This window comes from Falco biarmicus, chromosome 14 (assembly GCF_023638135.1).
Source record: "Falco biarmicus isolate bFalBia1 chromosome 14, bFalBia1.pri, whole genome shotgun sequence".
NCBI lineage: Eukaryota > Metazoa > Chordata > Aves > Falconiformes > Falconidae > Falco > Falco biarmicus.
Window position 1 is genome coordinate 11,483,692 of NC_079301.1, and position 24,463 is coordinate 11,508,154.

The 24,463-nt window shown below is 59.5% G+C and overlaps 2 protein-coding genes across 3 annotated transcripts; both read right to left on the bottom strand.

The window, feature by feature from the left end:
- Window positions 1–270: 270 nt before the first annotated feature.
- GLA (galactosidase alpha) lies at window positions 271–6,290 on the bottom strand. Its single transcript, XM_056359250.1, has 7 exons — window positions 6,099–6,290; window positions 5,572–5,746; window positions 5,162–5,339; window positions 3,639–3,730; window positions 2,570–2,731; window positions 1,770–1,967; window positions 271–1,560 (listed from the first exon to the last, which is right to left on the bottom strand). Exons 1-7 carry the CDS (start codon window positions 6,263–6,265, stop codon window positions 1,297–1,299), a joined length of 1,236 nt encoding a protein of 411 aa, XP_056215225.1. The 5' UTR covers window positions 6,266–6,290; the 3' UTR covers window positions 271–1,296.
- Window positions 6,291–10,688: 4,398 nt separating this feature from the next.
- LOC130158953 (glycine receptor subunit alpha-4) lies at window positions 10,689–22,705 on the bottom strand. 2 transcript variants are annotated; one of them, XM_056360087.1, is made up of 10 exons: window positions 22,331–22,705; window positions 19,508–19,641; window positions 19,055–19,122; window positions 18,073–18,296; window positions 17,855–17,937; window positions 17,485–17,625; window positions 17,188–17,402; window positions 16,732–16,881; window positions 15,726–15,830; window positions 10,689–12,971 (listed from the first exon to the last, which is right to left on the bottom strand). In XM_056360087.1, the coding sequence occupies exons 1-10, from the start codon at window positions 22,411–22,413 to the stop codon at window positions 12,684–12,686; spliced, it is 1,491 nt and encodes a 496-aa protein (XP_056216062.1). In that variant the 5' UTR covers window positions 22,414–22,705; the 3' UTR covers window positions 10,689–12,683. The 2 variants fall into 2 exon arrangements, with proteins under 2 accessions (XP_056216062.1, XP_056216063.1); XM_056360088.1 differs by lacking the exon at window positions 15,726–15,830 and having other exon boundaries at window positions 22,331–22,702.
- Between the last annotated feature and the right edge of the window lie 1,758 nt (window positions 22,706–24,463).

A 24,463-nucleotide genomic window follows, 5' to 3' on the forward strand; every position in this document is an offset into this window, starting at 1 on the left:
CAACACAGTTTGTATTTTTGCTTATTCAGTACTGGCTGATGTGACTGGTGTTTTCAAACTCCTGCTGCTTAAGCTGTTGGCAGCAGTGGCCTTGACCTCTGCCTGTGAGATGGACAGCATAGCTGCATCCTGGCAACTTTACTGGGCACTGCTTGTAATTATGACAAATTTCACAGGAACTTAGTGACTGGAACAGACTGGCCTGTTTTCTAAAACCTGATTTCAGATACCATGCTGTACTCCTGTAGAGTGGAACTAAGAAAAAGCTCATCCTTGTTAAGGGACATTTTAATCAAAGTGCTTAATCACAGAGATAAGAACAAATCAAGATGCCCTGATTGTGTAGGAGGCAAAAGGGGACATACTTGTATGTGATGGTTACATAAGTGATTAGTATCCATCTCCTGTGTCAGAAGGACCTGTTAATGCAAAGGCCGCTGTCAGCAGCAGAAAGCAAAAGCACACTGGTATTTCTGGAAGGCGGCTCACTGAGGAATAGGATCCCAGCGGTCTCATGAAGGGTAGGCAGGGAATTGTCATCTAAAGGGAAGTGACAGCCACTGATGAGAGGAAGACTCTTGGGGTAAGGAGACACCTTCAAAAGCCAAGTCCTAAGGCACGATACTTAATCACATTTATACTGTGCAGGCAGTTGTCAAGGAAGCAGTTGCTAAGAAGTGCAGTGATTTAGGCCAGTCCCTGAGTTGTCAGAAGGTAGATGTAGATGTCCATGCTGTGAGAACATCATTTCTTCAGCAGGGTACAAGCAGCTTTTCTTGCTCATGCACTGTGTGCCCCAGTTTGCGTTCTGAGGAGTGTTGGGTTTCTTCAGCAGGGTAGGAGCAGCTTTTCTTGTTCTTGGGACTCTGTGCCCCAGCCTGGAAAAGCAAGAGCAAGGCAGCCAGGATGTATTTCCCTATTGTCCCTGAAATGCTCCAGGAGAGCTGTAAGATGCTGCATGTATCCTTTGCATTTCCTTGACTGGCAGTGGCAGTGCATGTTAACAGGTGGTGCTGCCCAGCTGGGGCCCTTATAGCCCCTTGAAGGAGGAGTTAGGAGAGATGCCAGAGAAAGGGTAAACAGAAGAGAAGCAGCACCCCTTTCCCTGTTATCTCTTGGTGACAGTGATGCCTATTTGTCACATCAGGCTAAAGGTTCAAAATCCACCTAGAAGTACTTGATTAGTGAATGCCTGAGGAAAGAACAAAGACCCTGCATGGAGGAAGGAGACAGGCTTCTTGTCACAAGAAGTTTAGACAGAGTCCGAGGCTTATGAAAAGACTGAATTTGTGCTTCCTATAGTGCCACTACTTTCAGCAGCACGGTGCCTGTGGGGTTCACCTCCACGCTCAAGGAGGAGACCCAGCTGTAAACCCCCCAGTCCCTGCTGGCTGGCAGGATCTGCTGGACAGAGCACGCTGGGTTGCACGCCAGCCCATTGCCGAGGAAGGTGAGGGAGAAGGTGAAGTTCTGGGGTCCCCCAATCTCCTGGTGGTTCAGCACTGCCACAGCGTAGGCTTGGCCAGACAGTGGCCGCTCCCACAGCTCAAAGTTCTTGTCCTGCCAAGAGAAAATAACCCAGGGCTTATGTTAGGGGAGGCAGAACTGATGCTCTTCATGCCTGTTAAAGACAGCTTCAGGAACAAGTAGGCTCGCTGGGCTGTTCCCAAACCCTGAGCACTCCCCTCTACACCCATGTAGTGCCCCCTTTCTGAGGGGGCTGGCTGCCTGCACCCCCACACTGCACCCCCAGCTTGGTCCTGCCATACCTTGGTGATTTGGTATCCCTGCTTGCCCAGTGGATCCTGGTTGATGGCGATAACCTCTTTGTTCTGGAGCAGCCACTTGGCCTCAGGACTAATGTGTCGCAGGTCGTTAGACATGAAGAGGGGAGCTGCCATAATAGCCCACATTGCCATCTGAGTCACCGCCTGGTCCCAGCTCAGCCCAAAGTTTCCAATCACCAGCTGTGACAAGAAAACAAAAATGCCCAGTAACACTGCCAGCCAAAGAGAAACTGGGCCACACTAATAAATGACAGGATGCTGAGGGTGGGACCCTTATCTGGGGACTAGTTAGATAGACTGAGCACCAGGAGCAGGACCAGCTGGTTGGGAAAGGCAAGGCATGACTAGTGTGGCAATTTAGGATGAACCACTGGTGGAGGTAAAGAAGGATCCCTAACTAGGATGCTAGGCAGCATTTAAGAATCTGCTTTTCGATGCAGCTAGTCACTCCTTACAATGTCGGCACCCAGGGGTTTTCCCTCTAGTGGGAGACCAGCACTTTGCGGACCGCCTCCCACCTTCACGGCTGTATTCTGCACTGGCACTGCTTGTAGAGGCTGCAGTACACAGAGACAGCGCTTCCTTGGTACTGTCTGTAGCTGCAGTTCTTCCCCTTTCCAGCCAGGGACCTTCTCACCAAGTTCCTCATCCTCAGGCCCTGTCAGAGCCCTTGCTCTCAATGTTTTGCCCATGATTCTCTCCCTTCCCATACTTCTCAGCCTACAGCTGACAAAAGGATTTTTTGCTGGTGCCACAAGGGAAGTGAGCATTGCTCTACTTGCCATGTCAGGATCATTCCAGCCCCCTGGCCCAGCTATCTTCACAATGCTGCCCTGGTGAAGTGCTGTCCAGTCCAAAATACTCTTGATACTGCTCCAGGAATCATAGACATCAAAAAAGTTCCTCCAGTGATTGCAGTACTGTTTGATCTCCGTGTAATTGGGCTGCCAAAACAATGAGTGTGATTAGCCAGAGAGCCTTGCTGTACAAGAACAGGACCGTACACATGGCTAGATTGGATTGGGAATAATCTAGGGGAGAACTATAATAACAATTGTCCATCACCAGCTACCTGGATGATCCTAGAATGCCTTGTGCCAAATAACTTTGGTCTGCCAAGCTTCAGACAACACTATTGCTTCCCTTGGAAGAACAGCTGTGGCCACCTAGCTTTGTTAGAAAATTCCTTTGAGTGCTATTTTACTGAAGGTGTGACTGGGCCAGAGGGATTAAACTGTGACATCCCAGTAATTACTGCCATTTCTTGGGTTTACACCCTTTGGTGACTAATGCATTTAACTCCCAGTGGGAGAGAATGGCACCATCCTGTCGTGATGGCACAGGGGAAGCCAGCTCTGGGTGGAGAGCAACATGTCTGCCACAGACCCTGGCAGGCAGAAATCTGTTGGTAAACAATGTGGGCGATTCCTATTAAATAGGCTGTCCTAAAGTCTCTCTCCTAGTCCCTAGAGGTGACTGTAAAGCTGAGTCTGCAGCACTGTGTCCAGGAGGAATAACACCGAACTATCCGCTAGCTATGTGTCTGTATTGCCCATGTTTTGTTGCTTGGGTTCCTTGGAGACAAAGCAGAAGGATGCTGCTGTGTTCTTTGGCATGCTCCAGCTGGGCTGTGCCTTCATGCTGCAGGATCCTACTGAATTCTTTTCAGCAGAGTCACCTCAGGTATACTTCAGGGCCCTAAAGGAAAAGGTGGTTTTCCTCCAGCTTATAGTCTTGTTCTCTGTCAGACCAGAAAGCACCAAGTTTCTCAGGAGGCTGTTTTGCAGTCTTAATGCTTTTCTGTTCTTCCCACTTTCAGCCCCAGGATAAGCCTCGAGAAACACTCCTTACCTGCTGCATGGGTCTCAAGTAGAAAGGCCACTCACAGGAGTACACAATGCTCCTTCCAGTCTTGTTCAGGGCCACAGACATGTGCCTGTAACCTAAAAGAAGAGGACAGAGGTTACACAATCTCCTTGATCAAACAGAGGAACCAGTCCCATGTCACAAGTTCAGGTTTCAGTTCAACTCTTGCAAAGACAAGGCTGAACATATTACAGTGGCTGAACCACCACAGGGAGGACAGGGGAGCTTATAGTCTGCAGCCAGTTTCCTGCTTCCCAAGGACAGGTGAGCTTCTTCACAGCTTTGCTACAGGTCATGTGCAGGCTTATTGCTCTGAGACTGCTGATTTCTTTGTACATACAGCTGTAGGAAGAGGCTATGGTTTTGCTGTATGGCATTTTTTCCTCTGGATACCTGGAAATACAAGTTTATCAAGCTTACAAGTTATCTATCAAGCTGCTGGGACAACAGCTGCCCGACAGCTCTGTTAAGTCCCTTTTAATCAGCAGGGAGGGAACAAAAAGTTTACTCTCTCCCCTGGAACTGCTTCACTACAACTGGATTGTATCTGGGTTACACATATGATCCAACAAGAGCTTCCAGCTCCGCTGTCACTTACAGTGCTGAGCTGTGCTCCTGGCTGCAGCAGCTGGCATGTGCCCCACTAACTGGCTTCGATGGGATTGTCACTTGGGCAGGTTCTTCCTGCCAGACAGGGCCAGGACTGCATGCCAGATCCCTGCTGCCAAACACCATGGTGCTGACTGCGCCAGCAGCAAGAGCTCAGTCAAGAGAAAAGTGCCTTCTGACTTGCATCGTTCTTTCTGCAGATTTGCTCCTGTGCTGCTGGGATTTGGTTGTGCTTGCAGAGTCTGTAGCCAAGCTCCCTCAGCACAGTAAACTACTGAGCTTTCAGCTGCTGACTTGCCAACCTGTGTGCAAATAACTTCTGAACCGGGATTTACACTGGCATGCTTTAAAATGAAAACCCCAGTAGGCTTTTCATGCCAGCATTCCCTTCATATTTTTTTTTTTCCGTTAAAAGCCCTGATAACTGCTATTTTTATGACTGACACAGGCTGTTCTAGCTTCAAGCTAATCCACACTGACATGGCCTCAGCAAAGGGATTAAGTGTTAAGTGTGTGAAATGCATTGAGGTCTCCAGTAAAGGCACCGCAGAAGGGCAAAGCTTCTGCTGCGTTAAGAGCTGAGGCAGCAGTCTGCATAGAGAGCTCCCAGAGTACACTGCTGCTGTTTCCATGCTCACTGTGATGTGGTCTCTGGTGTGAGAAAGCTGCTTTTTCAAGCTGTGCAAAGCAGTGAAAGTTCCAGGAAGCTGAACAGGTAAAAAACACTCGCCACTCTGGGCTTGCAAACTGAGTCTCATATTTGCTTTTCCAAGCAAATCCCTTAAACGAGTATGCTCAGGGAGAAACAACTCCCTGGAGCCCACCCTGGGCCTAGAATTGCTGCTGCCTGCAGAATGTTCCCTCCCCGTGGCACAGTATTGCCTCAAGCCCATGCCTACCTTCTGCCAGCAGCTCCAGCGAGCCAGAGTTGCAGCCGTCAAACTTCAGCAAGTCCACACCCCAGGAGGCAAATGTCTGGGCATCCAGGTCATAGTGGTTATAACTGCCAGGGAAGCCAGCACACGTCTTGTTCCCCACATCGCTGTAGATTCCCAGCTTCAGTCCCTTGGAGTGGACCTGTATGTGCAGACAGAAAAGAGAACTGGGGACGGGGCGGCTGTGGGGCAGGAAGAGGTAGCACTGGGATGACAAGGGAAGCAAAACCCTACTCCGGCAGGCAGGGCCTTAGCTCAGCAGCTACGCAGCTGTTCCCCACTCAGCCTTCCCTCTCCATCCCTGCTCCCAACACGGCTGCAGGTCGGGTCCCCAGCTGCCATCACTGCCCTACACCACTGTGGGTGGCACTCACGTAGTCAGCCAGCTTGCGGATGCCACTGGGGAACCGTTTTGGGTCAGCCTGGAGCCTGTCGTGCTCATCCCGCGTCGGGGCCATCCAGCAGTCGTCAATACAGACGAACTCGTAGCCTGCGTCCCTCCAGCCCTCGGCAGCCATCACATCGGCCATCTCCACGAAGAGCCGTTCGCTGGGCACGGGGAGGCAGCACCACCAGAAAGAAAGCGGAGAACGTGGCTGCCCGATTGCCAGCACCGACACGGCAGCCCTGCGGCTCCTGCCGAGGGCCCGGCCCGGCCGTGGGCACGCCAGCGACGGCGGAGCGCAGGGAAGGCCCGCCCGGGGCCCAGCCTGGCTCTCCGCCCTGCCGCGGGGAGGGCGCGCCAGCTGCCAGCGCACAGGGCCGCAGAGCACCGCGCCGGGCCGGCCGTCCCCGGCCCTCACCCCCCCAGTGCCGACCGCTGGGCTCCCCTGGGCCCGGAGCTCCCCATCCCGCTCCCGGGGCCGGGCCGCGGGGCACCGGGGCCGGCCGCCGGCGGTACCTGACGCAGCGGTGCGGGTCGGTGGCGCAGTCGGTGGCGCAGAGGAAGCGCTCCCAGTGCAGCCAGCCCATCGGCGGCGTCCGCGCCAGCCCGTTGTCCAGCGCCAGCGCCGCCGCCAGCACCGCCGCCGCCAGAGCACAGCGGAGCGCCCCCCGCACCGCCGCCATGGCCGCCGCGACGACGGACTGTCCAAGCGGCCAATCGCCGCGCGGCGTGAGCCACGGCTGCGCCAATCCTGGGGAGCGAGGCGCACTGCTGCCCGCCCCCTGCCGGTCATGTGCGGGATGGTCATGTGATCGGGGCGGGGCGGGGCGGGGCGGGGCGGGGCGGGGCGGGGTTGCCTGCCTGTCTGTCAGTGGCCCGGCCCGGCTGCAGCGCCGCGGCCCCGAGGGGTGCTGGGCGGCTGCGCTGACCGAGGCTGCCGGCGCGTCGGCCGTGTGCGGTGTCACCGCCGCCCGTGCGAGCGCAGGGCCCTGTGGAAGGAATTTGCCCCCCCGGGCCTGGGGCTTGGCCTGGGACCTGCCTCAGAACCTGCCGCGAGCAGCTCCGTAACGAACCCTCTGGAGGCACCTCCCGCCCCGGGGCAGCTTCGTCCCCCTGTTCGCCTTCCTCCTCTGTCGCCGCTACCCTCTCACCCTGCGGGGGTCCCTGCACCCCTCTGAGGTGTTCGGAGCACAGGGCCCTCGGGTGCCGGCCGCCGTGCTGGGGAGCTGGCAGGGCCACTGCCGTGAGCTCGGGGTGTTTTACAGGGCTGTGGGTTGGGAGGTGGGGTAGGGGAATGGGGTCTCTGCAGAGCCTGGCTCTCCTCTGGCAGCGATCCGAGGATCCGTGAAGCCTGGGGTTGGATCCAGCACTGGCAATAGGTGATACGGAGCATCGGGTATGGCCGGGCTGTTGGCTGCTGCTCTGCCCGCTTGTGGGGATCCCTGAGGGGCTTGATCCAGCGCATCGCTGCCTGGGGTGCCTGTGCTCATCCAGATTTTTGCGCTGAAAGACTGTGGTCTCTTTTCAAACAAGTTCAGCCACAAGAATAAGTCATAGTCACCAGGCATTGCCCTGTTTGCACCAGTAAAATCAGCTTGACTGGGGGTTGAAACAAGAACCTCTGGGAATGGGCAATGGGGGTGTCAGCAGCACCCAGAGAGCTGTAAAGGGCACCTGCATCCCAGTCAGCATCTCTGAGGTGAGCCCCAGATTTCATCTCTGCCTTTGCAGGACTCACAGCTGTGAGCATGGCTGGGCCTCACCCTGCTGGAGGTACCGGGCACTGGCAGCGTGTGCGGCCTGTCAGGGAGGCTGGAGGCTTTCCCTGCCAAGGCAGCCATGAGAACAGTAGGAAACAGGGAATGAGGAGCCAATTCTCCACTGTGCATCTCCCCCAGGGCTGGGCCAGCCCCTGCAGCTCCACTGGAGCTCTCATCGTGGGCCCCACTGCAGCAGGGGGGGAGCAGGATGGGACCACTGCCGGGCCAGGGCTGCCATGGTGTTGGGCTCTCTGGGCGCTGCTTGCGTGCATGTCCATCAAAGGCATCTCGCTAGGTGTCCTCCGATCCCTGCTCTGGTGCATCCAGGGAACAAAAGCTCTTCAGAGCCTGTGGTTTGATAATTGTTCCTTGTTTCAGTGCCGGGGTCCTCCCCCTGGCCTTGAGGGGCTGAAGCGCAGAGGCTTCTCAAAGTCGGACAAAACAAGCCGCTTTGGGAGCTGGAAAACCTCATCGCTTTGTTTTTTTCTTGTTCAAAACCACAGCCCAGAGCTGGGCAGTTATCCCGTATTCCAGGGCTTGGGAGCACTGCAGGGCTGATCCCTGCTTGTGTCTGGGCTCCAGCCCTCTGTTACTGCCCCTTGTCAGGTGTCCCTGCCTGCCCTTGCGATACCTGGCACCCCACATCCCTTGGGCTGGGGAGCTTGTGAGGTGCCCTGTGGCCTGCACGTGCTGGTTGGCTTCCCCTGGGTGGTGCAGGCTGGTCCCATAGTGTTGCCAGGGGGGGTGGATGTGGCCGTGGGGGTGTGGGGTTTGGCAGAGTACAGTGAAGCCCCTCTGAGCGGGCAGAGGTGGGCTGTGGGGTGATGCTGCAGCTTAGATCACAGGGACACACTGGGGGCCAAAGTGCCTTTGGGCTCCTGGGGCTCCTCTGTCCGCAGGCAGTGCTGGCAGAGCTGTGCTGAGGGTTGGGGTGCTGGCACTGCCACACTGCCTGAGTGCCCTGCACATGCACCTTCCCTGGGGTGGAAGGATCCTGCCCCATGGGGCCGGCTGTAGCAGGACTGCAGTCCTGCGAGGGCCCTGTGCACCACGGCTTGACTGGATCGCAGCAGGGCACGCTGCCAGTCCAGCTCCTGTCACTTTCCCTGTGCCTTGGTTTCCCCATCTTTAAGGACCAGCCCTGGCCCGCTCAGGACTGGCTCAGGACTTTGGAGCTTGATATTTTCTTTAACAAAAAATCTGTGCCCAGGCAACATGTGAAGGGCACTGGGTATTCAGAGCCCCACAAAAGCTGTCACCTGTTCTTGCTGCATAGAGCTCACCTGGCCCCGAAGCCGATGTCCCAAGCAGCATGGGACATGCTCTCCTGCAGGCATTGGTCCATCCAGACAGGGTGGTTTGCTCAACCTCCGGCAGCTGGTGTTGCCCCAAGGCAGCTCCAGGCTGTGGGTGCATGCAGGAGGCTCTGGTGAGGGAGAGGGGGAGGAAGGGAAGGTTTGGTGCCCCAGTGCCACCATGCGCAGCAGCACAGCTCAGCTCCAGCAGGATCAGGCCCTCTGTGCTTGGCAGAGTAGGGGCCTATCTGGCATGCTGCCACAGTGCCTGGCCAAGAGCATGTTTGCTCGGCCCCATGCAGGAGCCCCAGGGAGCCCTTGGGGCTGGCAGGGGGCTGTGCTGCCCCAAACCTGTGTGTGCCCATGGCTGCCCACCCCTGGGCTGTTGGGAAGCAGCTGGTGCTGCTGATGATCATTTTGCTGTCTGAAAGTCCCATTAACCCAGAGTAACTCCATTAACTTCCATTTAAACTAGCAATTAACTTGGCCATGGCTGTTGGTCCCATGCCTGCAGCTGCTTTCCGTGGTGGCTGGGATGCATCCTGCAGTGCACGGCCTTGGATGGGAAGTGGAAAACTCTGTCAGAAGGCCATGGGCTTTGCTGGGGGATGGAGCCACCTGCGCTGGCCTCTGGCCATGCTGCAACCCACAGGAGGGCATGGGGCTCAGCACCCCCAGCCTGGGCTCTGCCACTGTCCCCAGGATGTGAGCAACCTGCTGGAGCTGTGTGCTGGAGGGCAATGACAGCCCTGCAGCTCTGTGGGTGTCCCAGCAGGTCCCAATCCAAACTGGGCTGCTGGGAGGACAAGGGGTGGGGGCTAAGTGCTGCTCCTGACCCTGAAACTGCTCCCAGGGACACCGGAGCTGCAAGAGTCTGCAGATCTGTGGGGCAGCGTTCCCCTCATGCCTTTGCAAGTGCGGTGCCAGCAGCAAGGCCCCCCGCACTTTGCTGTGACCAGCACACGGGACCTGGGAGCTTTAACTTAGGAAGGTTGTATTGGCTTTTTACCCTATTCGTTCTTCTGGGACGTGTTGTTTCTCAGAGCCAGGGGGCTTAGGGCTGACGGCAGCGTTTATCTCCAGACACTAGGTGCCCAGACCTGATGTTCAGCAAGGGAGAGAAAGAAAAGCAGGGAGTGAAGAAGCTGGGCACACCGCACTGGCGTGAAACAGCTCCCAGCTCTTCCCTTGGCTGCATCCTTTCTAGGTTTGGGGTGGGGGCAGGAGAAAGGTTTTGGGGGGTTTGATTTGTCCCATCTGAAGAAAAAAAAACAGCACCAAACCAGCATGGGTGCATTTGCTTTCTCTCTTCCCTGCCACAGAAGACCCCAATGGGGCTGGGCAGGCGATGGGGCTGCGAGGTACCAACAGAGCCGGTCTGTGAAACTTGGCCAGGAGGACAGAGGGAGATTGATGTTTGCTCGGGTGCTCAGCCCTCAGCTGCAGGCTCTGCCTGCCCCTGTGCCAGCTGGGGACAAAAGTGCTGGCCCCGGATGGCACTGCAGGGCTGGCGTAAGCCCCCTGGGACAGCTGGCAGCTCTGTAAGGCTGGCATCTGCCCAGCGAGCCGGCACGAAGGGGCCGCACAGGGAGGCTCACCCATCAGGATGCTTGCCTGCATTCGGGTGTCTGAGCTCCACCACAGAGCCGAAGCACCCCCTACCCGACTTCTGCCCCATCTTGGGTCCTTCCCCCTGGCCAAGCCCGGGTGGGGTGGAAAGGAGCTGGGGTGACCACAGGGAGTACCCACAGAGCTGGAGGGGGGCAAGGAGAGTGATGAGGTTTGGGGCTGGGAGCTTGTGGGGGGCTCCTGCCCAGCCCTGCTGGTGTCTCCCACATGGGAGATAAAACCTGACAGTCACCGCCAATTGTGTCAGAAAAATCACCCCTGGAAGTAATGATCTTGGGGTGCAATTGCAGTTCAGGGCTTCTGTCCCCAGAGGACTGTTGTACCCTTGTCCCCACGTCCCTCCCACACACCTGGAGCTGGCTGTAGGGTCTTTGGAAGAGGCAAACCCCCAGCACACCACTGAAAATCCCAGAAAGGCTTTATTTGCGTAGGAAGATTGATGCTGTTTAAAAACCCACCGCTGCTAGAGGGTGGCTTGGCTGCCTAGTGCCTGCGAGCGCTGCCTGGCACTGGCACCTCCCCGTTGCTGCCTCTGGGCACTGGGTGCCAGGTGAGCTGAGCAGTCGAGGTGCAACCCCTTCCTCTGCCTCCAAACGGAGCCTTCCCAAAAACACGTCCCAAAAGCCTGACCTGGAAGCACGGTGGGGCCCTGTGGGGACCCCCACAGCTGGGAGGGCATGTACAGCAGTGGCGGTGGGATGGAGCTGGCTCAGCTGTCCTGGTGGGTCCTGGGAGTGGCCTGGGGCCAGTTCTCTTCCACTTGCCCCATCTGTGAAATGGGTGCATGTGGCTGAGTGCTCTGCAGGGCTGGAGGGGCTGGGCAGGGGGTGGGAATGGCAGGGCTTCGCCCCCAGTGACTCATGCGATGGAGAGGGTGATGCCTGCCTGAGGAGTGGGGCTGGGGGCCATGGCAGGGGGCTCTGCCCAGGTCTGGCTTCATCAGGCAGTGCTGGCCTCCTGCCCACCCTGCAGGGTCCCTTTTGCCATGATAGGCGGGTCACTGGGGCCCTCGCTGTTAAATGGTGGCACCACAGCCTCCAAGGAAAGGGGCAAATCCAGTTTCCATCCCACCCTGCTTGGAAGACCCTGGGCACCCTCCTGCACTGGGGATTGTGGGGAGATGGGCTCTGCTGGGCTGCAGCCCTCCCTGGGCTGGCTGTGAGCAGGGGGAAAGGAGAGCATCAACACATTTCTTTCTGTAGGATCTACAAAAACATCACCTACTGCTTTTATTTCCTGCTAAGCACAGAGGATATCCAGGTCTGGAGGGCTGGAAGCCTTGCTGAGCTTGTCTTGTTGAGGTTTTGGATGCTCTCCTCTCCAGTGGAGGAGCAGCAGGGGTGAACCTGCCTGGGGGACACCGCGCCTGGGTGCCAGGGTGGGGAAAAAGCTGGGGAACAGGGCGGTTCTCACCTCCAGCTCTCTGCTGGCACTGTGGTGCTGTGGGAACGTAGCAGTCTGGGGATGCCACCACTCATTCTACTCCTTCAAAAGGATAGGCCAAGCTGCCCCCACTACTTTCATCCTAAAAATCTCTATCAGAAGATGGGCTGTGGGCCCTGCCCTGCAAGGGAGTGCACTGCTGGCTCCCCAGTGCCAAGCAGCTCTTCCCTGCAGCTGCAATGGCCATTTGTGTCCCTTCACCACCAGCAGGACTGGGCTCACCTGCTGCCTGCCCCAGGGCTGGCATTTCCTCAAAGAAAATGGAGCCTTCTGCCCGGTGTCCCTGCCACAGTCCCGCCTGCAGCTGCGGGCATCGTGGGCACCTCTGGGCTCTGCAGGGAGAGAAGCATCCCCGACCCACTGCTTTGCTGTGCGTTGGAGCTGGCTAGGGGCCAGAGGCACCCTGTCCACTGCTGGACTGGGGGCTATGGGGCCATAGCCAGCATCCCACACAGTCCGAGCTCAGGCAGGGGTGCTGTGTGCTCTTTCCTGCAACCAAGCTCCAGGCCAGGGGAGGAGAGAGGACTGCACCCTCTCGCCTGCCTGCTTGTGGCCCATGACTCAGTGATGCAGCCTGAAGAAGCAGCAACTTGACATGGAAGGAGCGGAGAGGTGGAGAGTGTTTGGCTGGGAAGTGGTGTTCCCTGGCCACCAGCATCCCTCAGTACCAGAACCTCCCCTGTGCCCTGGCACACAGCATCCCCAGGTACCTGGGGCTCCCCCTGCAGCACAGCATCCCTGGGTACCTGGGGGTGACACCATGCAGAAGGCAGGAGAGGACCTGGGGTTGCTGATCCCTGCCCTTGGTGCCCCAGCTTCCAAAGGGACATGGGAGCTGCCACTTGTCCAGGCTCTGAGGCCCAGCCTGGCAGTGCTGCTGCTCCAGGACAGAGGGGAACGTGGTTCTGGCTGAGGTCATGGTGCCTGGGCGCACTGGGACATCAGACCGAGAGGCAGTCATGCTTTTCCAGGCCTCAGGGCACCGAGTGGATGTCCTCCGAGCGCAGCACTTTGTAGACAACCCAGTAGAAGATATTGAAGACCAGGAAGGTGAAGGGAAAGACAGCTCGGGAGATGGTGTCAATGCGTTTTGCCCGGTCAATGTAGCGCCTGCGGAGGCTTTCCCCTTCCCGCAGCAGCATGCTGGCTGGTGGGGGGCTGTAGATGCCAGGGCCCTCCCCAGCTCCATTCTTTGGCTGCAGGCAGTGGCTCAGCCCATAGCCTCGCAAGTAGAAGCGACTCTCACGGACAAGCTCTTCCTCCTGGTGAAAGGAAAGGCTGTCAGCTGGGGCATCCCATGGACATCGATACTGCAGGGTGAGCAGGCATTTGTGGCTGCATGTCCTAGACACCCCCCACCAGGCGATACAGTCATGTGAGTGCCCAGCACAAGGTTAGGTGCTTTTTCAGAAAGCTCAAAGTGTGCAGGAAAAAGCAGGCTGTGGGCAGAGGCAGGCAGTGGTGTGTGCAGGTGGAGGTGAGCACTGACCGACTGCTTTGTCATCAGGACCGTGTTTTAAGGGAGCATCCAAGGGCAACCCTGACCCTGGCAGCCCGACACTGATCCCTCTGGTCTCCACCCAGCTCCAGCCTGGGGACTCGGGAAGCCTGGTTCTCTGGCAGCCGAGGGGCTGGGGGTGAAATGGTGGAGGGAGAGATGGGAACATATGGGTGCAGGGGATGCAGGTTGCATTGAGAGGCAGGTTACCCTGGGGTGCAGAGAGCCTGGGGGTGCAGGCACTGTTGTGACAGCTGTGTTTGCTGCAGGGTGGAAGTGTGCTTGTGTCAGTGAATAGGAGGAGGCAAGCAGCTTGCAAGGGAAGAGCTGGCCAGGGATGCAGGAGCCTGGCTACCATCAGGACTTGCAGGCCCCCCGGGTCCCTCCAAGGGCCCAGACCCCCATTTCTCCCTATGGCTGCTTGGTGGGGGCTGTCCAGCACAACAGAGGAGCGGGGCTGAGCGAGCTGGACTCCTTCCTTGCTGGTCTCTCTGCCCTTGCTCACCCCAACTCCCCCCATGCTGGTGGGAGGCTACAGAGAGGGCAGTTTCCCTGTGAAGCTGCATGCCTGTAAAATCTTCAAAAGTGCCGTGTAAGCCAGGCACCTGCCCTCACCCTCTGGTCGCAGTCTACTGCCACTGTTTGCGGCATGGCTCTGGTCACTTCGTGGCCACTTGGGTGCATGCCAGTGGTGCCCATGCCCCTCCCCACCAACAGCTGCCCACTGTTAGTGACTCGCCTCGTCCTGCTCTTCTATCCTCTGGGGTGTTGTGTGTGCAAAGGTTTGGCAAGGGGCTGGCACATGCAAGCCCAGGCTGCGTGTCTGGCTTCTTGATGAGCCCACAGGCCACTTTGGTCTCTGTGGCTCGTGTTGCCTCTGCTCTGCTTGTGCCCTATCCAGCTGCGGTGGGTCTCTTCTCCCAGGGCATGCTGGAGGCCAGCCCCTCACCTCACGCCATGCCTGCACACAGCCCGGGTGCCAGATCCCAGACATCATCTCCAGCTGGCACTGCCCTCCAAACCATGGAGAGCAGCTTTCTCGCTGAGGTCAGCCTGCACAGGCGCTCAGCCGGCAAGGGGGATCTCATGCAGAGAGCTTGCACCCTGGTATCTTTATTTAACTCAGCAATCCACCAGCTAAGCAAGATTTCTCAGTGGGAAGAGCAGCAGCGGCTCAAATTGCTGAGATCAGTTCTCATTTGCAGCAGAGTTTTATTCCCCTGCTCCAGGCTGAGTGCTTGTGGCTGCCCCAGGGGACACTGTGCCAGGGAACGGGGGACTGGGATGGGGGGATGGGGGGTGGACGGACTGTGTGCCCTGGGAGGCAGCAGCTATTCCCCTGGCCCAGGGAGGCAGCAGCCCCAGCCAGGGCATTTGGGGGAGGAGATGGCAAACTGGGGATGCTAGTCCTCCCAGCTGGGTCCCTCTGGGTTGGGGCAGCCCAGGGTGCTTGCTGGGTGCCAAGGCTGAGTGCAGGGGGCTCCCAGGGCCCAGCTTTGCGGGATCTGTGGGAGGGATTTGCTACTGGGCTGTGGCACCCAGGCTGTGCTGTGTCAGGCAGTGCTGGCACAGGACCTGTGGGCACCGGGGCTCTGCTCCGGTCTCTGACCCAGCAGCAAGCCAGGGTGCTCCTGGCTGCAACCAGAGCCTTGCTGGTGGCACCCCAGGGTGGCTTTGCAGCCTCCACCTCAGAGCAGTGGCACTTTGGTCTCTTTTAAGCCGGCAGATGGTTCCTAGGCTCAGCAGAGCCTCCCGCTCCCTGTCCAGGTGGATGTTTGTCTCCCGGAGCGGGTGCTCAGGGCCTGTGACAGGCAGGGAGCAGGGGAGCGCTCTGGGGGGAGCCAGGAAGCCTCTCCTGGCATCCAAGGCCTGATGATGGCAGAGGAGAGGCTTGGGGCAGCCCAGGCAGGTGGGGAGGCAAGGATGTACCAGACCTGATCTCCTCTCCTGGTCGTACCCAGGCATCCCCACACCAGCCTGGAAGCCTGCCCTGCCCCACCGCTCCTCCCTACACCTCAAGCTGCAAAGGGCCTGTGTGCCCTGAGCAACTGCCCGCACCGGGGCTACTGCAGGCAGCCGCAAGTGCCACAGACCTGCCTGTGCCGGGAAGGACGGACAGGCAGAGCCCTCACCTTTGCCAGAGATGTGGGCATGGCCTGGGCAGCTGGGCAGCAGCCCAGGGGTGGCCATTGGTCTGCCCCAGCATCACTCACCCCTTGGCAGAGGGGGCTGCACTGGTCCTGCTTTATGGAAAAGGAAACTGAGGCACGGAGCGGGGGTGTCTCCAGGGAACTCTGTTCTATTCCCATCCCTTTCAAATCTCTTTTCAGCCCAGGGAGTAGCAGCTCCATCCTACAGGCAAATGCTCTGTGCAAATCTCTGCCCTGCTTCTTCCACAGGCCCTTGCTGGCCCCTGAGGCCAGCTCCTTGGGGGCTTATTTTGGGGAGGCAGGGTGAGGCTGACTGGGGGTGCACTGTGCTGCACTGTGGGGGGAGCTGCTGGAGGGTTGTGCTTTACCCGGGAGTTGGAGAGCTGCGAGAGCGTCGTGTAGGTGTGCTCGCCGCCGTGCTGGCTGCTCAGCTGCCGCAGGGACTCCAGGCTGGCTGTCCCGCTGCTCAGGCCCTTTTGGCATCCAACAGAGTGCACCAAACAGAAACAGGACAGCGGGTGATGGATGGCTCTGCCCTGACCCCAGGGACAGCAGCTCTGGGTGCCGGGATGGGGATGACAGGGGACTGGGGGCTCTGCGTGGGGGGGAAAAGCCCCCCCCAGCAGTGCCTGGGCACTGGTATCTGTCTTCAGCATGTGCCAAAGGGATTTGGCCACACAGGGCACTGCGAGCCTGTGCGGTGTGTATGTGTGCTTGTGTTTTCCATGGAGGTCTGGTGCCTCATGTTGTGCTTATGGCAAGAAAATGAGAGTGGGGCAGCTGTGTGCCTTCCCCAAGCATCTCACAGGCCTTATGCCTGTGCCAGTGGGCTGCCGGAGGGGAGGGCTGTCCTGCCAGTGAGGGACCATGCCTCTCCAGGCCATGCTGTGCTCCCATCTGCAGCCCAGACCCTGTCCCTTGGTGCCACCAGGTCCCCTTGGTGCTTCACCGCCCTGATGGAGCAGTGAGCCCCAGTCATTGTTGCAGCACAGTGAGGAACCCCAGTTTGGGGCTGCAGGTAAGGGGGAATGACGTTTCCCCCACCATTGCTGTTTATTTTTCTGCTTTTTCTGAGGAAGCAGAGCTTAGGGATGTTCCAGCAGGAGGAGGATGGCACCCTGGGCACGTTTGTGCTGGCAGGGCCTGGGGCACCCATGGGTGCAGTGCACTGTGCTAGTCAGGCAGACAGGACTGTGATGCCCATGGGTCCCTGCTGTGCTGGAGGGGCTGGCCGCAAGCCCTGGGCAGTGGGACACAGCCCAGCACTGAGCCCTGCCCCGGTAGCTGCTGAGAAGCTGGCCCTGCAGGCCCGGGTGTCCCCTTGGTGGCTGAGGATGGGCAGACATTGTGACAGCAGTGGCAGGAAGGACTCACCATCCTCTGTCGCCGCTGGCGCCGGCGCAGGCGCATGAACTCCTTGTGCTGGCGGGAGACAAAGTTGACGGCTGCGTACTCCAACAAGGCGGCAAAGACGAATAGCAGGCACACAGCCATCCAGATATCGATGGCCTTCACGTAAGAGACCTGCAAGGGTGAGAGGGGGCTCAGGGACCCACTGCCCCCCACTTCACTTGTCCCCCTCACTGCTAGGTCCTCTGCCAAGGAGCACAGGAGCCCTCTCAGCCGGGACACACAGGCCAGAGCTCGCCCAGGCAAGCAGCAGCACGTTCCTTCCCCCTCAGCAAGTGTGGTGCCCTAGCTGGCACGGAGCCAGCCATTCCCAAGGGAATGATGTCCCTAGGGCACGGGGCGGGGGCAGGGGGGCAGTGGGCACCCCAGGTATGTTGGGCAGGCTGCAGTGTGGGAGCCCAGCATGGAGCCAGCACTGACCTTGGGCAGGGAGGCACGGGAGCCAGCGCTCTGCGTGGTCATGGTGAGCACAGTGGTGATGCCCAAGCCCACCCGTGCTGGCGCCGCATCCATGTTGATCCAGAAGGAGACCCAGGAGAGGATGACGATGAGCAGGCTGGGGATGTACATCTGGATCAAGTAGTAACCCATCTGCCTCTCCAGGTGGAACTTCACCTCAATGCAGGTGAACTTGCCTGCAGGGAAAGACAGCCCTGATGGGTGAGAGGGACCCCTGGGCCATGGTGAGGGATGGCAGCAGGTCCCTGGGGTACTCACCTGTATTGTAGTACTTGGTGCAATAGCCCAGGTCCTTCTCATCCCTGAGGATGAACTGTGGGAGCGTCAAGCCCTCTGCCACTTGCACAGCCTCCTGCTTCTCCAGCCACTCAAAGATGAGGTCGTTCATGGTGTAGCCAACTGGAGGGGACAGAGGGAACCATGGGCTGGGGTGGGGGATATGCACCCCATTCATCCCCACCATGAATGACCACTCCTTCCTGCTCACCTCCCTCAGAAGCAGGGAGAAGCCAACCTTTGGGATGGGGTGGGATGGGATGGGATGGGATGGGATGGGATGGGATGGGATGGGATGGGATGGGATGGGATGGGGGGATGAAGCACAGCTTGAAGCCCCCTAGATACTTACAGCTTTCCAGCTGCATGGTGCATGTCTGGATGTCCATGGGGAAGTTCTTGAGGTCCATGGGGCAGGACAGGATTAATGTTAGCCTGGAGGAGGCAGAGGAAAGGAGAGGGTTGCTGAAGGCTGGGGCAGTTGAAGTGGAAAAGCTGCCCCGTGGAAGGAAAAGAGCAAATCTTTGCCTTGCCAGTTCGGCACTGCACCAGAGGGTGAGAGGGTTCTACCTAATGCTGTAGAGCACATTGCCATTCTTGAAGATACGCAGCAGCTTGTTATCGGTGGTGACCTCGTGGAAATTGGCCCCTTTCTCGTTGGCAAAGAACAAGTCTGGCTTCCAGATGGAGTCAAGCATGGAGGGGTCAAGGTCGAGGGAGTCGTCAGGGTACTCGCGGTAAGCCAGGCGGGGGTCATTCCACTGCTGCCGCAGGAACACGTTCACCCGGTAGTCCTGGGGCAGAAGGCACTGCATCAGCAGGGAGCACCCCATGGTGCCCAGGGAGGAGGAGGAGGAAGTGGAGGGGGGTCTCTTGGTGGAGGCTCAGCCCTGCACGTGCTGCCTGCCTGACACTAACCACACGTGGGACAGGGGCAGCTCAGGAGCCTTCTCACGCTGTCCAGCAGCCAGGGGAAATTAAAAAACCAAAGCCACAGCAGCTAAGCGGAGAGGGAGGAGTAGGAGGACCAGCAGCTGCTGCCTGCAGTGTTTCTCACAGGGCTCTATGGCCCTGTAGGGAGGGGTTGATGTGACGGTTGACAGTATCAAGGCTTTGCAGTGGCACAAACAAGGAATTTTTAGCGCTTGGGCATCCTCAAAGGAGTTCCTTATGCACCTGAGGAGGCTGGAGATGGTGGGGACACATTGCTCATTTGTGTTATAATGTACCTGGAAGCCTGCAAGCAGCAGGGAGTGGAGCTACCAGCAGCTACCTCGCCCTGACCCCTTGGGGTGTTTCTCCCAGCTCAGGCATGGGGAATGTGGTCCACACAGCCAAACTCTGATTAACTGACCCCAGAAAAGCCACGACCATTTGCTATGGCTCTGCATGTCCCCACCACAGTGCCAGAGCTGGCTCTGGGCAAGGGCTCACAGGACTCCCCCGATCACGGCCACGGGCTCGGGCACTGGGATATGCACAATCCCTGGCAGAGCCACCACCAGCCCTGACGCACTGGGAAAGGAGCCCGTCACGCTGGCGAAACCCTCACCATGGTGGTTTCAGTGACAGAGCCGAAGCTGTTGATGAAGATGTTGCACGTCACGTTGACAGGCGGACCTGGAAAACAGCATGAAGCCTCCTCTTGCCGCTGGCTGGGGAGACGTGCACCACACAGACACACGTGGGGGTGATGCCTCCTCCACGTGCTGTGTGGATGAATGCACACGAGCATCCCCCTGCCTGCTGGGCTCACCCCTGTAGTGTGTCGGGGTGAACCCCAGCACACCCTGCAAGCACTGCAGCTGCCCACACCGGCAGGCCCAGCAGGCACGTGCAAGGCGGCTGTGATTGCAGGAGCAGCCAGGACTCTGGGGAGGGTGCCGGGATGAAAGAATGTGTGTCAGGGTCCTGCCCCCAAACCCACGCCTGCCCATTCCCTGGTTTTGGGCAGCCATAAGCATGGATCACTGCCAGGGTTGGGAACCTCACATCTTCCTCTTACCTTTGAAGTTGGGTCGGATCCGGGCGTCATACCCTGACGTTCGTCCCATAAGCTTGTCCAGGAAATCAGAGGGTGACATGGGCTGGGGTGAGCTTCGGGAAGCAGCTTTAATCTCCTCCCGCCCTGAGACCAGCCTGCAGGGCAGAGGAGGCAGGTTAGCTGCCTGCTGGCAGCAAGGGTCTGCAGGCACATTTTGGCACCCTGCCGGGATTGCCAGCTGGCAGGGGAAGCGGCTGTGCCCCTGCCGCATCTGCTCCAGTGCTGAGTCAGCGTGCTGACCCTGGGACCCCTTCCTCCATCCGCTGTGATCCTGGTGGCTTGCCCCCTTGCCTGCCACAGTCTGAGTGCCACACGCCCACATTTTGCCTGTCCCCCTACCAACAAAGTCCCTGCCTGCCATGTCCCCTGGCATGGTGTTTGGGGCTGGGAGGGGTGGGGATGGGATGGGATGCAGCGGACAATGGCCTTGTGCATAGCAGATGGGTTCTGTTCCAGTGCTGGAGGGGGGAAGTGGGGAGGGACCCTCCCTGGGTTCAATTGCAAGCCCTGGCTTGAGTTGCTGAGCGAACATCGGTACTCTGCCTGCATAGACTCATGGCCTGGGGGGCTTGGCTTGCGGGACACGACACACGCCCTGAGCCATGGGCTGCTCTGGCTTGAATGATGAGGTTCCCAGGAGCACAGCTGGGGTTGTGACACCTTGCCAGGGACCAAGATGATGTGGCAGGAGAGGAGCAGCAAAACCTACCTCCCCACCGGCTGTGGCGTGGAGCTGACATGAGCTTTCCCATGCAGCACTCCCAATAATGATGGAGACTTATTTAAACTGACCTTGGAGGGGCTATTTTTGTGAATGCATCTTAGCCTGCCAGTTTCTCTCCTTCCATCAGTCTATAATGATCATTTCAAGAAACAATGCGAGAGATGTTCGCTCACCATATTGACAGGCATTTGGCTGTGATGGAGAGGAATTAGCTGGAGACCTCTAGACCCCAAAAGAACTTTGAGCATATTGCTGGTGCTGCTGCTTGCTGCCTCATAACTCTGCCAGGTCCATGCCCAGGTGGGTCCCACTCCTGCTTGGAGCTACAACCGTGTTATCACAAGCAAAGGATGATGCTGGGAGCTGAGACCCCTTGAGGCCCTTGTTCCTACCAACACACCTTGTCCCTTACCTCCTCTCAGGAGAGGAGGATTCATCCCGGAGGGGCTTATATGCATTCTTGCCAGTTAGAAATGGCCACAATGGCCACCCAAAAATGATCCAGCCAGGGAGGTTTTCCCTTTAATTGGAGGTGGGCAGCAGAGTACCAGAGACTGGTCCTGGCCAAGAGCAAAAGGCTGAGAGCAAGTCCCCTTCTGGGAGCTGTGTTAGAAAGGTGCACCTTTGGGAGGAGAGCTGCAAGAGGGTAACAAGGAGTTAAATCAGGCCTCTGCCTGCCTCACAGCTGTGAATCTTGTCCTCCCCTACTGGAGAGGAAGATGAGGGTTCTCCCCGGAGCATGTGGGAGGAAGGCTCCCTTGGCACTGCGACAGCTAGCTCCGTGAAGCAGCAGCAGATCTGCAGCCCCAGCAATGCTCAGACCCCGGGGATTGCAGGGGGTGCAGAAGTGCCCTGGGTGCAGCCACCTCCATCACTGGCAAAGCCATGCTGGCACACAGCCCCTGGGTCTGGGCTCTTCCCAAGGTTTGGCTGTAGCTCCCCATTTTGGGCACTGCCTGCCCCAGGGGACTCTGCCACTAACCTGACCCAGGCACTGCGGGGCCCTGGAGCTCAGCACCTCCATGAAGCGAGAGGATAATGGGGCTGCAAAATGATCATGCCTGCCTAAAAATGCCACCTGAGATAAGCAGTTTCCGCATGTGAAGTGATGACATTTTGATACGGTTTCCCCCCTCCCCACCACAAATGCTGCGGTTCCCTCACACAGTTGTACTGGATGAGCTGGTGAGAGGGAGAGTGAGGGCAGGGAGTGGGCTCAGCCCAGGGGCACTGCAGCCCCCCAAACACTCCCTGCCTGGACCATTCTACCCTGCATCCCACCTTGTCCCAGATAGCAACAAGGTGGCCAGAGATGGAAAAAGGGACCGGTGGGCTTCGGACTTTCCACCCAAGTGGGCCAAGAGTTGTTCTTGCACCCACGGGACCTGGGGCACCCACTGGCCTGGGTGAGCCAGGGGCCAGGTTAGGGACTGTCCTGAGCCCCCCCAAACACCCTGAGCCAGGAGAGGGTCTGGGCATCACAGGGGCTTTGCAGCCCTGCAGAAGGAGCTGCCTGGGCCATCACCTGGCTCAGCTCGCCCCTTCTCCCACTGTGGCAGGGTCCCAGCTGCCCTGGGGTCCGGGGGACCAGCGGGGACCCAGCACCGGGCCAGGGGCTGCTGGGGACAGGCAGAGCCCACCTGCGTGCCGCTGGAGCTGCACACGAACCGTCCGGTGGGTCCCCGGGGTGCTGGGTTAAGGTCCCGCGGAAAGGAGGGTGAGGCCGCGTTTGGGGGAGCTCCAGCGGCCTGCGTGGAGCTCCGGATTGGGGCTGGGAGGGTTGGGGCTGGGGGGAGCAGCCCCTGCAGAGAGGTCCGGATCGGGAGTGGGGGGTCCCGGGGCACCTCCGGGTCTGGGAGATGCTGCCCGGGTCCCGCAGGAGAGATCCGTCCCCGGGAGGGAGTGGTGCGCGGGTCCCGGAGGGGAAGTGCGGCTCCCGGGGGATGGGGGGCAGGTGCGGGGGGGTGCGGTGCGGAGAGCCGCTGCCCCCGCAGCCCCCGGCCCGCGAGCGGGGCCGCCCCGCCGGCCGCGCAGCGCCGAGACCCGCGCCGTGCGCTCACCTGAGCGGGCCGCGCCGGGGCAGGAGGCAGCCGAGGAGGAGGAGGAGGAGGAAGGCGAGGGCACCGGCCCGGAGCGCGCCCATCCCGCCGCAGCCCGCAGCCCCGCCGCCCCGGGCGCACGGGCATGACCCGGCCGGCGGCGGCGGCGCTCCCGCTCCCGCTCCCGCCGCACCGGGGCCGCTGCCGCCGCCGCTGCCGCCGCCCCCCGCCCGGTCCCGCTCCTCATAGTCCGGGCGAGCGGGAGCCCGCCGCGGGGTGGGCGCCAGCCGGCTGCGGGCCCCGGGAGCCGGGCGGAGCCTCGCCCGCCGCGGCGGGGAGGAGGCGGGCACGGCGGCGGGGAGCCCCCCGCCACCGCGCCCGCCTCCTCCTCACCGCCTCGGGGACCTCTGCCGCCCCGTCGGGGCTGTGCTGGAGCCCGCGTCCTCCGCGGGAGCGGGACGGCAGGTCCTGCCCCGGCGCCGGGCGGGGAGGCGGCTTCTCGCGGGGGTTGCGAGGGGCCGGGGGCGCAGGGGGGTCGGGGGGGCGCAGGGGCTGGGGGGGTGCGCTAGTGCGCTGGGATCGAGGGATGCGCCGGGGTTCAGGGATGGGGCAGGGCTGATGGCTGTGCTGGGATCAGAGGACGTGCAGGGCTGAGGGATGCTCCGGGGACGAGGGACGTGCTGGGATCGAAGGCTGCGCAGGGGCTGAGGGATGCCCTGGAGATTCTGCCCGGCTGAGTGGGAGGGAGCGGCTGGGAACAGCTGGGGCCCTTCCTCCCTCTGCCCGGCCTGGCGGTGCCCGCCCCGGGGCCGCAGCACAGGGCCGGCTTGCTGACAGGCTGGGGCACAGACCCCGCGGGGCTCAGCCCTCCTGCTGGGACCCCTGTGCTTGCCTTTCCCAGAGGCTCAGCGGATGGGCAATCCTGTCCCTCGGTAGGGCCAGGTAAGCTCCTTGGAGAAGGCAAGATGGACAATCACGTCGGCGTCATGCAGGGAGCTGCACTGGCTGCCGTGGAGAGGGAAACTGAGGCAGAGGGAAGGGGGCTGCTTGTTAACCAGGGCAGCATAGGCAGGGCTGGGACTCAGGCTGCCTCTGCCCCAGCTCCTGGGGCCACCCGGCCAAGCCTCAGAGTTGCCTCTGGTCCTAGGCCATCTGTGATTAATTTGTGAGGAAGCGAATAGTATTAAAAAAAGAGCAAAGCACAGAATAAATGATTCCCGGCGGATATGTCATTCAGGTTTCTGTTCACCCTACTGTCGCTGGCTCATCTCATTTATGTGTATTAATTACAGTTTGGTAATGGCTAGGAGCTGCCGTACAAAGCCATTGCTGCAGGGGTCTGCAAAGGAGGATCTCAGCAGAGGAGGAGAAGAGTGTGGTACCCCCAACATCCACTCCCCCCAGGGCAAGTGAGGGGCTCAGGTCTGTGCTGGCTTCTCCTCAGCCGAAAGCCAGCACAGGATTTCAAGAGCTCCCCACTGTTTGCTGTAGGGAGGCAGCGTGAATGAGGGCTGGCTGTATGAAGCCAAGCCTGGGGTGCCTTGTCCAGCGCAGGAGAGAGGGCAGGGGGCTGTAGGCAGCAGGCATTCAGCTGCAAGGCAGCATGCAGGAGTCCTCATCCCCACTCATCGGCTCTCCCAGCACCAGGAGCTAGGAGAAGTCTCCTCCAATTACTGTTGCCATTAATGTTTACGAGGCTGCAGTGCTGGTAGGCGCAAGGCAGGATCTGGAGCCCCAGGGTGCTCACTGTGTGACAGCTCCTTTTCCAGAGACTGTCCGAGCTAAGTGGACCTGACACCGTTGGAAGGAAGGGAGACAGCCACACTTTCTCTGCCTTCTGGGGAAACTGAGGCACCTGGATAGCATGCCTGCATCCATGCCTGCATCCACCGAGGGGCCTGGGGATGGCTGGAGGGGCCATGGAGCCTGTTCTGCAGGCAGCTATGAGCACGGGCTCTCACGATAACCAGCTACAAGCCTCAGCTACACATGCAGTGGTCAGCAGGGCACTGGGGCTGATCTAATGAGGCCCTTGGAGAGGCTGGCGAACCCAATGCGGCAAGGTGGCTCCCTGCAGGGCAGGGCTGCAGGGGATGGTGCAGCCATAGCACTCCTGTCCGCCTTGCAGCTCTGCAGGCAGCCAGCACTGCAAGG

Excerpts from the sequence above, each read along its gene's own strand:
- GLA (XM_056359250.1), bottom strand. The coding sequence starts at position 6,265 with ATGGCGGCGGTGCGGGGGGCGCTCCGCTGTGCTCTGGCGGCGGCGGTG. Across the intron at positions 5,747-6,098 it reads GACCCGCACCGCTGCGTCAG|CGAACGGCTCTTCGTGGAGA; the intron begins GTACCGCCGGCG and ends CCCCGTGCCCAG. Across the intron at positions 3,731-5,161 it reads GCTGGAGCTGCTGGCAGAAG|GTTACAGGCACATGTCTGTG; the intron begins GTAGGCATGGGC and ends CTCTTCTTTTAG.
- LOC130158953 (XM_056360087.1), bottom strand. The coding sequence starts at position 22,413 with ATGGGCGCGCTCCGGGCCGGTGCCCTCGCCTTCCTCCTCCTCCTCCTC. Across the intron at positions 18,297-19,054 it reads CTGTCACTGAAACCACCATG|GACTACCGGGTGAACGTGTT; the intron begins GTGAGGGTTTCG and ends CTTCTGCCCCAG. Across the intron at positions 17,938-18,072 it reads AATGTGCTCTACAGCATTAG|GCTAACATTAATCCTGTCCT; the intron begins GTAGAACCCTCT and ends TGCCTCCTCCAG.